Genomic DNA, 13598 nt, shown 5'->3' on the forward strand with positions numbered 1-13598 from the left:
CACACACAGCTCTGTGTGTATGTGCTGTACATGTGGAAGAATTGACAATAAAGCAGACTTGAGACTTGAGACTTGAGGTTTGTTTTTATGGTTTATGGGGACTCTCCATAGGCGTAATGGTTTTTCTACTGTATAGACCGTATATTCTATTGTCCTACACCAACCCTACACTTAAACCTACCCCTCACAGGAAACTTTCTGCATTTTTAGATTTTCAAAAAACTTCATTCTGTATGATTTATAAGCTTTTGTACCCGTGGGGACCACAATGTAGGTCCCCACCATGACACGAGTCCCTATGAGTCTGTGTGTAGTCAGGTTTAAGTCCCCACCAGGATATATAAACCTGTACACACATCACACACACACACCCACCCAAAGCAGTGAATGAAAATAATGGTTCTTTTAGAACCATTTTAACCAAAAATTGTTCTTCTATGGCATCGCTGTGGAGAAAAAAAAAAAAAAAAACTTTTGTAACCTTTATTTTTAAGACTGTACATTATGTTCTCTCAACTCTGGTCCTACCTATAGAAGTTAGCTTCAACCCGAATCAAACCCACATGAACAAGCCAATCAAGATCTTCAGGATTACTAGGAAATTACTGGGAGGTGAGATTGATCAGGTTTGGAGCTAAACTCTGCAGAACAGTGAACCTCGAGGGCCAGACTTAAGAAGCCTTGACCTATATGAGCAAACGCCTCCCGCTTACAGTATGTCGATTAGCAATGGATTATAAATATACATAATTATATATGAAAATACCTGAGGTGGTTTTAAAGGGGTGGTTCACTGGCTTTTTTCTAGGCTTGATTGTGTTAATGGGGTGCAGTCTAACATGTGTTAATGCTTCGTTTTTTAAAATACTCATTATTTTTCACATAATTTACCTTTATTCCACTACACTCTGTCCCTTCTTTGAGAAACGGGCTGATCTTTTCCTGTTTTTATGAAGCCCCGCCCTCAGAAATACGCGATGGGGTCTGATTGGTTAGCTGGCCCAGTGTGTTGTGATTGGCTAAACCGTCTCTAGTGCGCGTCTAAAAGTCCTTTCGCGTGTCTTTCAGCTCCGTAACTTTGCAGATATTGTTTATGCTCAAACAGCAACATTACACACTAACTAATGTTAAAAAAGTGAAATCGCAATCAACCACCCCTTTAAGAACACGGAAAAACTATCAGTCGAGTGTTTATTGTCTTCATGTTTAAACATTCAAAGTTTTTTTTTTCTTCTGTTATTCAGTTACAACAATAGCTTTGTCATTATTATTTCTTTGTCATTATTATTATCATTATTTGTCATTATATTTCCTGCAGCATCATTGGTTCTATTACTTCTGTGATGCATATGTGGAGTTTCAGCACGAGGGCGCCCTCTGGCTTCTACTATGAATAAAACAGACATTACATGTGTTTATAGCACTCAATAAGGGCCAATTCATACAAATAAGTAGATATATGATAATCCATGTTTTTGTACAGTGTACAGAAGTGTACTGGAGTTTTTTTTTTTTATAGTATTTTAAATTGCAAAAAAAAACAAAAAAAAAACGAGGTATTTATTGAACCGTGGGCTAACTGTATTGTTGCATTCCTACTGTTTACTCTAAAATACTGTATAACAGGAATAGCACAAAGGTGTGTGTGACTGAGTGCTAAGCTGGAATCTTATGATAAAATATGCATGTATGCATTACATTATAAAAAATACAATGGGTATGGTACTATTTTGGACATGTGACTTAACCTACAAATACCATTGCACATAAATATGATAATAATGTAGTATCATTAGTTGACTATCTGCACCATGTTACAGTTAAATTTATATATCACACTCCCACATTATGCAACCCGTGCTATATTTGGGCTGTAGACAGTTGTCAATGCTGTTTTTTTAGTACGATCACTATCAGCAATCCAGGAAAGTGTGTTTGGGCATCCACTCATGTCAGCGCACATCTCCTCACATATATTTTCTGTGCACGTCACTAGAATATTGTCATCTGTGTAAAGCGTGTTAAGACTCGCAACTTGCGTTTCAGGCCAGTGCTGTACGACACATCATCTGCCTAATGAACCGTGTGGAGTAACAATAATGTTTAGATGTGGTCAGAAGGAAACCGGGATAATACACAGGATTTATTCTCGTAAAAAGCCACAAATGCGTATGTTTATGTGCTGTGATTTGAGTCAGAATCAGGTGTATGTCGCTGTAGCAGGTGTAGTCAAGCGCTCATTACTCTATTGTGTTCTCACCGAGGGCGTGTTTGTCTTTTGTAGTGGGTGTGAGTGGATTATCACGTCTGTTTGAGGTGTATGTCTCAGACGGTGACGAGACTCCTAGACAAACACTGCATACAGTCCAAAGACTGGCCACATTGAAATGGGAATGTCAGAAAGTCAATCCAAGCGTGTTAGACTTCACTTTAGCAAATCTCGTTATCAGCCCGCCTTTCTTTCTTCTGAGCCCGGTTCTATACGGGTTTGGCTTTGGTGGAATTAGGAAAGAATTGTGAAAGATTTCTGGAGCACATTTATGCCAGCAGAGTTCATGTCTGGTCTCGCCATCAGGAAGCAGGTTTTATGAGGAAAAACATTTTCAAGAAATTCCAACTTCTGACACATTTTCCCATGAAACTGAACGTAAATAAAGGACTTTCTGTATATGGTACCTGTGGCTTTGCAATACTGATGTTTTCACTGAATAGTGTTGTAACAAGCTGTGATATAACTTTGACTTTTATCTGCAAGCAACATAGCACACAAACACAAACATTTACATTGTATATATTAATTTATTTGTTAATTATATTTCCTTTTTTTATAGGCAAAATGTACAAATTTTGGCACTTTGTGTGTCACGATTGACTTTTGCACTGAATTTTTCCCCATTTTCTTTATTCGTTCCCATGTTACATCCCTCCTCCTCTGCTCAGACATTATATTATTAGCTTTTTAAATTATTTATACACTTAGGTGTAAGTTTAGAGTAATAATTGATAATTTAATGTTGTATATCTACTTAACCAAGACAATCTGCTTTTGATGCACTTTTTTTGCCATTTACCATGCACTCTCAGAAAAAAAAAGGTACAAAAGCTGTCACTGGGGCGGTACCTTTTCAAAAGGCACACATTTGTACCTAAACAGTCCATATTGGTACCTTAAAGGTACATATTAGTACCTAAACGGTACAAAAGTGTACCTTTCGAAAAGGTACTGCCCCAGTGACAGCGTTTGTACCTTTTTTTCTGGGAGTGTGCCAAACAAATTATAACCCAATATAAATTGTGAAATGTTGATTTTTCTACTTCAAAAATTGGTTTTATTTCCATAAAACCTTTATAGTTATACACAGAGACTTAGAGCTTATACTGTTATATCTTGTATCCTGTAGCTCATTTCTGATTTGTTAAACTGACAGCATTACGGTCTGTCAAAATGAGGCGATACCTAACCTTTAAGCAATAGTGCACTCAAAAAGTAAACATGCGTCTCACTCACCCTCATGTTGTTGCAGACCCGACTGACTTCCTTCTGTGGAACACAATGGAAATTAATCATATTGATCCAAACTGCTGGTACCCACACAACAAAAGCAGCTTTCAAATTCCAGAAAAGTCCAAATCTACCATAAACAAGTGGTTTTCAGTCCCGGTCAGATGGGCGTAGCTCTCACCTAATTAGCTGAATCTGAATCAGGTGTGTCAAATAGTAAAGCCCTACTGAAGATGCAATGCTGCGGATCCTCAGAATTAAAACCCACTGCCATAAACCATCATAGAAGTCCAAAAACAGTAGTGCATATGAGTTTTGCACTAGTCTTTTAAAGTCCTATATTGGTTTTGAGACTGAAATTGAAGGTATTGTATTATTGTGTCTTGCATGTCTAGTAACTGACTATGATGTGTCAAGTTTGACTAAGCAATAATATGAGATTTGAAGGCAACAGCAGGTAAACGTCTGTGTAGATGAAAGCAACTGGAACAATTTTAAACAATTCCCCTTTTGTGTTACTCATTAGAAAGTCTTACAGATTTGGGGCAAAATGAGAGTGAGTGAGTGAACTGATGACAGCTTCAATTGTGGGAGAACTGCTGCTTTGATGATTCAAATCGCTATACTCTTATCCATGACAATCTTCCCTGACCTCTTACTGTTGTGTCTGGCCACAAAAAAGATTTGCAACATTAATGGTTAGACAGCTCATCAGTGAGTGATGATTAAATCCAAACAGCCATGTGACAAACTGCTCATGTAAAGGTCAGGAGGAAATACAGTCTGCCTACACAAGCATTATTTGTACGAATCATGGTAGCCGGCACAAAAACAAGGTTCTTCAGAACTGCAGGCCATCAGCCCATGCGCTTGTGCTCCAGTTTCACGTTTGAAGTGGGTACTGAAGCAGGAATACAGTGACTGATGGACATGCCTGATGTGGTCTGGTGAAGAGTGCGATGCCATAGTTTCACAGCTTTAACCACACCTGAATCTGCTTCTCATGATCTTCAAGACCTTTTCATCTGCATACGTCAGTTCAGTTTTGACAAAATATAATTTTTTATGTATCAAATCAAGTCAAATACATGTATATTAATGTTATTTAATGGAACATTTGAAGTGCATATTGGAAAAGCATCATGGTGTGCTTATTGCACAGGTCAACACATCATTCCCATAACTCCCTTTTGTGTTATTTCATAACTTTGATGACTTAACTATTACTAAGTATGTTAAGCAAAAATTTGAGAATCTTATTTCTTTACATTTTTTAGGTCTTTTAGTTTTTACTGGTGCTATCTGTCTGTCTGTCTGTCTGTCTGTCTATCTGTCTATCACTGAGTTTACAATTGTGTCACATGTTATAGTCACCAAATCATTCCCATAACTCCTTTTTGTCTTATTTCATAACTTTGATAACTTAACTATTACTAATAACGTTATGTAGAAATGGGGAAATATTATATATTTGCATTTTGTAGTTTATGTATTTATTCATTTATTTATAATTAATATTATTAATAGTATATTAATATAATTTGTATTGAAAAATATTATCTCTTGTAATTAAAATTAGGACTTTTAAAATATGAAAAAATTAAAAAGTCTTTTAGAGAACTTTATTTTGGTGCATATATGATTTAATGTTCAGTAGCCTTGTGAAACGATACTTCACCAAAGATATGCTTGCCTTAAAAATCACAAAAACAATCCCACTCATTATGAGAAACTAATAGCACCATGCTGAAATAACACCACTACACCAACTAAAATCAAATGGATAAAATGGTGTGTTTTATTGCGTGACATCTTTTTAAAATGTCAATTGAAAACACGCAGGTTTACCTTCTAGTAAAAACCTCAGTCAGCATAAATGACCACAAATCATTTCCTGTATGAACTTCCTGCAGTGATAAACATGCAAGGTTTGTGGGCAGAATACTGCCTACTTCCTACAAATACTGGCACGCGTCACATATAAAGACTGAGTTTGCACAGTTTCCATTGTCAATTCTTCAGATTCATTCTGCGTTTTTCTAGACTTTCACTTGTCGTGTTCTGCGTCTCATATCTTTCCTCTCTCCGAGGGCCTCTAATGGACGCAGTGTTCTGGTCATCTGTGTTCTTTCACTCGGTGTACCGCGTTGGTGCCTCTTGAACGGATGGTTTGTGGTCATATTGAATTGTGGAGATCTGTTGCGAGGACTCCTGTAATCACTTCAGCGGAACATGTTTGTAATGCACCAGGGAGCCTGTCAGCGTCTGCTGTATGCTAATGCCTTCACTAATGTACAGTAAGTGGCTCTGCGGACATGATTTTTTCCTCCGGCTGCCACCGAGGCGTGCTGAGGCTACGACTCTCTGACCTGTGCTGCTGTCTGAAGACCACAGACCTCATTTACAGTGGCTCACACCCTCTTTATGAGCGTCTAATATCGAAAATATATCCAAAATGCAAACAAATGAGTTTGCTCTTGATATACATCCACAGACGTTCGGCTGCCTTTGTGGTTTATCAGTATTAAATGTTATATTAGGGCGGGTTATTAGAAGAACCTGGAACAACTTCGCCAACTAGTCATTTGCAGCAAACATACCAGAAGTCAAATCCCATTTATTTTCTCCATAGAGAAATCAATTTCTAACTTCTGTTATAACCTCTCAAGACAGACCAACCATGGACTCCCAGGTTATTAATTGTTGGTATGCTTCCATTGAAGCTGTCGTTCAGAATAATTTCAACTTCATGTTGTAATAGTCAAGTCAGTCTCATTATACTCTCAAACTACGTTTAAATGTATGATTAGATACATATTGTTTTTATTCATTTATGTCATGCACATTAAGTACAGTCCTTTTCCTGTTCATATTTTTTTTTGGTTCAAATCAAAGTTTGTAATTTTGCAATTTGTCTCATCCAATTCAATTCCTATGGAGGAAATAAGAAATGCATGGAAAAATACTTCTGGATCCAGTACTGCTGAAAATATCTTTATCTACTGACTTCTAAAACAGATGCCATTATCAAATTAAACAAGTTCATTTGAAAATATCAGTTGATCAGTAAAATGATGCTCTGTCAAATCACTGTGTAATGAGGAGAGATAATAACTCTATGTACTATTGAAATTAGTGTAGTAACTTCTTACTGGATGCATATTAACAGAATTAACTGGAAACACAAATGTTACACAATCAAAAAACTGTGTTACAGGAAATGATGTCACCTTTTTTTGTTTTTTTTTGGAGCTTCAGTTATACACTTTTAATGTTGCATATTCACAGTTATTAAATCCATAGCTATATAAATACACACATATAGTGTTGTTGATTACATTTCAGTACTACTTTTATTCAGCGAGAGTAAAAACATTGATTTCTATTTCAAATTAATCATGGTTTTGATGGAAGTACTAAGTAGCACAGCTGTTTTCAATATTGATAATGATCAGTTTATTTTTCCCCCCCCTGAAAATGCTGCTTTCACCACAGGAATAAATGACATTTTATAATATATTCACATAGAAAACCATTATTTAAAATTGTAATAATTTTTCACAATATTGCAGTTTTTACAGAATTTTTAATCAAATAAATGCAGCCTTGATTAGCCAAAGAGACTTATTTTAAAAGAAAAAAAAAAAAATATACATATTTTGACCAGTAATGTAAGTCACCGTTTTGTATTGCCACAACCAGTACAGTGTTTAAACCGAGCTAGACAGTCACTGCAACTGACAAAACATTCTTTTTTTTAACCTTAGATTGCCAAGATGGCCTTGAACCACAATGAGCTCCTGTCCTCTTCTCCTGTCCTACATGTCACTCCGTCCTCCACCCCAATTGTCCTTCCCAGTCCGACTCTGAACATGTCAATACAGCATGCTGCCAACTTCTCCTCCGGCACGACTAGTGGTAGCGAGACGATCTTGACCAACAGCGTCGGAGCGATCACTGGCGCAGCGATCCTCGGCCTCGTCTTCCTCCTCGGCGTCCCCGGGAACGTCTTCATCATTTGGAGCATCTTGGCCAGAGCACGGCGTCGCTCCATCACCACCCTCCTGATCCTGAACCTCGCCTTCGCCGATGGCTTCCTCATGCTGCTGACGCCCTTCTTCATGATGTATTTGGCTCAGCGCAGTTGGATTTTCGGCCTGGCGCTGTGCAAAGTCCTGTTCTACCTCTGCTGCGCCAACATGTACGCTTCCATATTTCTGATCATGCTGATGAGTCTCCACAGGCTGGTGGCGATAGTGTGGCCGAAGCGTGTCGGCACGCTGACGAACCGCAGGACGCTCTCGCGGGTGCTGGCGGGACTCTGGGTTCTCGCTCTGGGACTCTCTGCGCCCGTTTTGGTTTTCAGGACCACCACCGAGGACAAAAAAGAGCCTCTGAAATTCGTGTGTGACTGCCAACACCAACACCAAGACCAACACCAACACCAACAATCACAATATGTGAGTCTTTTCTACATTAACATTTCAGATCAAAACATATTACATGCACATCCAGGAAAAAAAGCACACTGAAATGAATGAAGCTCTTCAAGAGGCTGAAAATTACACACATAATGCATGCACACTCAGTAGTTCACCCAAAAATTAAAATTTGCAGAAACCACCCCCCAGGCCATACAATATGTAGATGAGTTTGTTTCTTCATCAGATTTGGAGAAATGTAGCATTGCATCACTTGCTCAGCAATGGATCCTCTGCAGTGAATGGGTGCCGTCAGAATGAGAGTCCAAACAGCTGATAAAAACATCACTATAATCCACACCACTCCAGTCTATCAATGAACGTCTTGTGAAGCGAAAAGCTAAAACGTTTATAAGAAACAAATCCATCAAGACGTTTTAATTTCAAACCGTTGCTTCTGGCCAAAACCATGAGTCCATAATCCATAATAACACTTCCTCCAGTGAAAAAGTCTGTCTCCTGTTGTTCTCTCACATCAGAATCCACACATATGTTTGTTTAGAACTGTTTTGGCTTGTAAACATTTGCATATTTCTTTCCTGATTCAGATGAGATGACTTTTTTTACTGGAGGAAGTAATATTATGGATTCGTATTTTAGCCAGAAGCAATTTTGAAGAACATCTAAATTATTGGTTATGTTACAACCTGTAACCAGTTGCAATCTGATATTACAATGAGTTGGGATTTGATTAGCATAAAATGCATAACAGCTTGAATGTGCAAAATACGGGTTTGGTGTAACCTAAAAGTTAATTAAGCCTTATGAAACATTTGCTCATTGTAAGTATGCATCAGTTCTCGTAGAAGCATCTTTGGCTGCTTCTGTTCTGGGAATGTTTTTATCAGGTTGGTACATCCAGACCTTGCAATGTTTGGAAAAACTACCAAGGCTCTGTGAGGTTAATTGGAAGGGAACTGTTGGTGAACGGCAGTAACTGGGCCCTTCTGAGTTGTTCAGGTTCTGATATTTATATCATTCTCTTTTATTTGGCAGTTTGAACCTTGCTCTCTATAAAGAGCTTCTCCACATCATGACATTGTCACGCAAATAGTGTTTTGTGCCAAAAAACATTTGGCAGAGAACTATATTTTTCTCATTTGTAATGTGTCCAACAAGCCTTCTGGCAGACATATTTTCGATAAGATCAAGGGCAAAATTCAAATATCTACAACAGTGTTCGTTCATTCCCATTACGTCTCTGTTATTTCATGACAGTGTTGTTCATCTGCAGGAGGTGATGCAGTACGGTATGGAAACATTACTGGGCTTCTTGTTGCCATACGGCGTGATCATAGGCAGTTACGTGTGCATCCTGCGCAGAATCCGTCAGACGCGCTTTCGCAGACGCATCCGCAGCGAGAAACTCATCCTGGTGATCATCATCACCTTCGGACTCTTCTGGCTGCCGTACCACATCATAAACATGGTGCAGGTGTGTGTCTGTCCATCAAATACCTCATTTCTCAAATGTGAAAACACCCTAATCGTGTTTTCCTCACACAGGTGGCTGCAGCTTTACTTCCGGAAGATTCAGCAAAAAAACAGTGAGCAACTTAAAACACTCACACCAGGACCTCAGCAGCTCTAAAATGAAGATCAACCACTCATAGTCCAGCTCAGAGTCCAGTATCTCTTAAGCATATTTGATTAAATTGTGCTAGTTCATTTCACTTTTTCTATTAAATGCAATTAACTTTTAGTAATGTTTGAGTGAAATTAACTCATTTAGTAACTCTGACAAGGAAAGCTATGCTTCAAAATGGTAAACAAATTCTGCTATAAGCACCTCTAACAAGACAATATTGTCATTAGTACAGTAATCCAAAGCAAACGTATAGGTTTTTAAATTGCTCTTTTATAGCGTCTCAGATTTTTAAGCGTTAAAACGCTAACCAGCTGTTCTTACTTCGACAGACTAATAAATATCAGGAAGAAGCTGCGAGCGCTCACCTCTACTGTGGCCTTCGTCAGCAGCTGCATAAACCCCGTCCTCTACACCTTCGCCGGTAAGTCGTACATCCGGCGGGAGGGTCTGGCCTTCATGGCGCGGCTGTTCGAGGGAACGGCACTAGAAACGACGAGGAGGATCCGGCGCAGCAATCAGAACAGCCGTGACCGAGAGAAGGACACCGACGAGGGAGACAGTCTCAAAGACAAAGACTCCGACTCCAACACTACTGCGAACGCGAACTCGGTTATTAAAGTTGTGTCGCAGAAAAACGGTAAGTGAGCGTCTGGCTGCGGCTTGTGACGGGAAACTCAATCTACAGTGGGATGTGCATTGTTAAAGGTGTTGCACGGTGGGTAAATGAGGACAGCTTGTGCTTTTGTAACAGATGGAGGTCAATCCAAGTTTGTATTATAAAATAAAAACTGTGTACCCAAAAACAAAACGAGAACAAGGAGCCCAGTGCCTAAGCCAAACCATCGCCAGACCGAGGACCGAGACTGCCACAAGTTTTTAACATCGACTAATGGGCTAAACAAGGAACAGATTCTAACTGTTAAAAACATGGCAAAGAAAGTCCACAAATCCGACAAAGGAAGAGCTGTATTTATTCCAGTGCTTTCAAAGAACCGCTTCATGTCGTTGTCCAGTAGAGGGTATCACGCAACTGAGAGACAGAAGATCCCTTCAGGGCTGCGTTTCCCAAAAGCATAGTAAGACTAAGTTGATGGTAGAACCATTGTGTCAGGGTTCTCTGAGTTGTGTTGTGTCTGAGCACATGGCTGTCTTTGTTTGTGTTTGCCATGTGCTCCTCTTGTCCCGCCCCCTTGTTTCCCATTACCACGCCCCCTTGTTTAGTGCTTGAGTCCTCTTTTTTTTGTCAGAGTGTTGTCAGCTGTTCCTCATGTCTCAGATCCCTTTTTGTTGTGCTCTCTTTCCCTCTTGTGTTGCCAGTTCGTCTAATATAATGTGCTGTTCTCCCTTTTCGCAATAGTCTGTGGTGTATTGTTCAGCTGGTTCTTGTTTTGTTCCTGTGTATCCTTGCCCTAGATTAGTATTCTTCAATGTTTTCTGCTTTACTGAAATTTAGTACTGAAATTTAAGATGGAACCCAATGTCCAGTTACTGTTTTCTTTCAAAATAAATTTCCATGACTTTTGATTAATGTTTAAGGATGTATTTATTTTGTTTTATGATTTGACAGATTCTGCGAAACTGCATTGTTAGAAAATGTATCATGACATTACATTTCCTGATAGCTCTAGATTTTCCAGTGACCCCGGATTACAGTAAAATAGAGTGATTTATAGTTTAATGGAGACTATGTTGTCATGGCATCAGTGAATGAGGTAAATAAACGTTTGTGTGTTTAATTATATCACTAAAAGTGTTATTTCCATTCCTATTTTTTTTATTATGTAGGCCTACTACATGATCAGTCATATTAAATGTTATTATTTATACCGATTCATGTCTGCATGTGTGTTCGTGTTCCGGGATTATAATGATGATATTTGAAAAACTGAAATTATGATCCGTTGTAAATGTGTAAATATCAGCCATGTGGTTTTAGTATCTGTCATGGAGGCCTTGTGTGCCAATAAATGTATTCATCGGCAAATGAGTTTACATGAATATTCATTAGTTTCCATAATGTGGGCGTGTCATTGTGACAACGTGCAAGCAACTTGTTTAAAGGATTATTTCGAAAAGGTAACGAAGTTTCAATGTTAAGCATCAAAGCATTAACTGCAACCGAGTCAAAACAATGCATCATTTGTATAATATGATAAATCGTCTGAGCTGTTTTGCCTGATTGATTACAGGCACACAGCAGAGCAGACAAGAAACGAATAACCTGTGCTAACCCAGGCTAATATCATGTTTTACTCTTTGATGTGTTTAGCTTTTTATTTCATTTGTGAGACTTTCATTTTTATTTGAATAGTTGGATGAGTAGCCAACCTAGTTGTCATTGCTGACTAGTACTGCAGTTTGTTTACAACAATGCTTGAAATAAACCTCTACAAATGTATCTGTGGCCTAATAAAATGTATGTAAGCAAGCCTGGTGTGAGTATCCTGTGGTTTTTTTTTCATATTATACTGGATATCATGTAGAATTATAAAGTCACACAAGTAAATGTGCAAATGTGTTCTTTTTTATTTTTAAGCTTTTTTTAAAACATCAAAATCGTTCTACATTCACCTGTTTTGAGAATCTCCAAGTACTAATAGATTATAAGAGATTAGACGTATAAGTGCACCCAAATATGACAACTCTGTCTTTACTTACTCACCCGTTCGAAACCAGTTTGAACAAAAAAACACTTACACATCTTCTACAGACAAATGAGTCATACAACCTTGACACAACATGAGAGGGAGTGAATGGACCTACAAAAGCACAAGTCAAATACAGAACAAAAAACAGAGCATTGTGTAACAGTTTTAGGGAATGTGAGAAAGAACTACTACTACTAATAAATATAAATATCATAAGCATACATTGTGTCTGTTCTTTGACCATATGTTGCAATGAAAAACAACCTACTTCCATGTCATATGTTTAACAATGGTGTGTGAAAGCATCCAAAATGTCATGATCCACAGTGTTGTGTTAATCATGTTTAATATTTGAAAATCTTAGTATAGATATTTTACAATGAAACCATTTCTGATCTTACACATTGTTGGACAGGGATTCCCAAACATTTTTTGTCAGTCAAACTCTGTTCCCTTTCAGTCAGTCACGTTCGACGTTACGTCAGTCGTGACTGACGAATTGGGATCTCGCCCGAGTCACGACTGACGTAACGTCTCCGTTCCCTCCTTCAGGGAACGAGGGTTACACAAGTAACCGAGACGTTCTCCCAACTCCTCCTGAGATTAATATCTTCTGAGATTAATTAAAGTTAGCATTTCAGTAATTTAAGAACTCACTTTCATGTTCACAGTTTTCTCTGATGTCGGTTAATAGTAACATGACATGCAGGTGTCAGGATTATGGACTATTCTGTGTGTGTTTTTGCCCCTGTGACCCAGTTTCTTCCTCATGTTGATTGTGTTAATTTGATTCCAGGTGTGTCTCGTTCCTCCCCAATTATCCTGCCTTTAATAGCCCTAGTCCTTTCAGTTCTTGTTTGTCTGGTCTACTTGTTGAATGTCCTCCTAGTTCTCGGGTTTTCTGTGGATTATTAAAGACGGTGTTATTCAAGTACTCCTCGTTCCTTGCTCCCCGAGTGAATTGTGACAGAAGACCCGACCGATACAGTTACCTCTGTTTGTACCCTCTGTTTTGTTTCTCTTTTTACTCAGTTTTTTGTTTCTGTTGTGTGCCCTATAGATCCCCTCCTTCGCCCCGAATTCATCCTCCTTCTGCTGGAGCAGGGGGAAAATTTGCGCGAGGGTCATACCAGACTGTTTCTGGCTGTGGCCCATCTCACCACCTATCCGGACGACGCGCTCTGCGCGTTCTATGACGCCAGCCTCAACACCACGTGCAGAGCACCCTCGAGCTGAATTCGCCACCTTTGTGGAGTGGACACTGGCGAGAAATGGATCTCCGTTCCCCGCCGAATTCATCCTCCTCCTGCTGGAGCAGGGGGAAAATTCGCTCGAGGGTCATACCAGACTGTTTCTGGCTGTGGCTCATCTCACCACCT

The 13598-nt window shown here is 38.9% G+C and overlaps 1 protein-coding gene across 1 annotated transcript in view; it reads left to right on the top strand.

The window, feature by feature from the left end:
* Positions 1–11967, top strand: part of LOC107657178 (leukotriene B4 receptor 1-like) — a 13253-nt gene extending 1286 nt beyond the window's left edge. Inside the window, exons 2-5 of the mRNA XM_016445202.1 lie at positions 7270–7962; positions 9218–9418; positions 9490–9530; positions 9901–11967. Of these exons, the coding sequence (XP_016300688.1) occupies positions 7279–7962; positions 9218–9418; positions 9490–9530; positions 9901–10216 (1242 nt within the window). The 5' untranslated portion in view covers positions 7270–7278 and the 3' untranslated portion in view covers positions 10217–11967. The remainder of the gene's footprint in view (positions 1–7269; positions 7963–9217; positions 9419–9489; positions 9531–9900) is intronic.
* Positions 11968–13598: the final 1631 nt, after the last annotated feature.

This window comes from Sinocyclocheilus anshuiensis, unplaced genomic scaffold (genome assembly GCF_001515605.1).
Source record: "Sinocyclocheilus anshuiensis isolate Anshui unplaced genomic scaffold, SAMN03320099.WGS_v1.1 scaffold171, whole genome shotgun sequence".
Lineage (NCBI taxonomy): Eukaryota > Metazoa > Chordata > Actinopteri > Cypriniformes > Cyprinidae > Sinocyclocheilus > Sinocyclocheilus anshuiensis.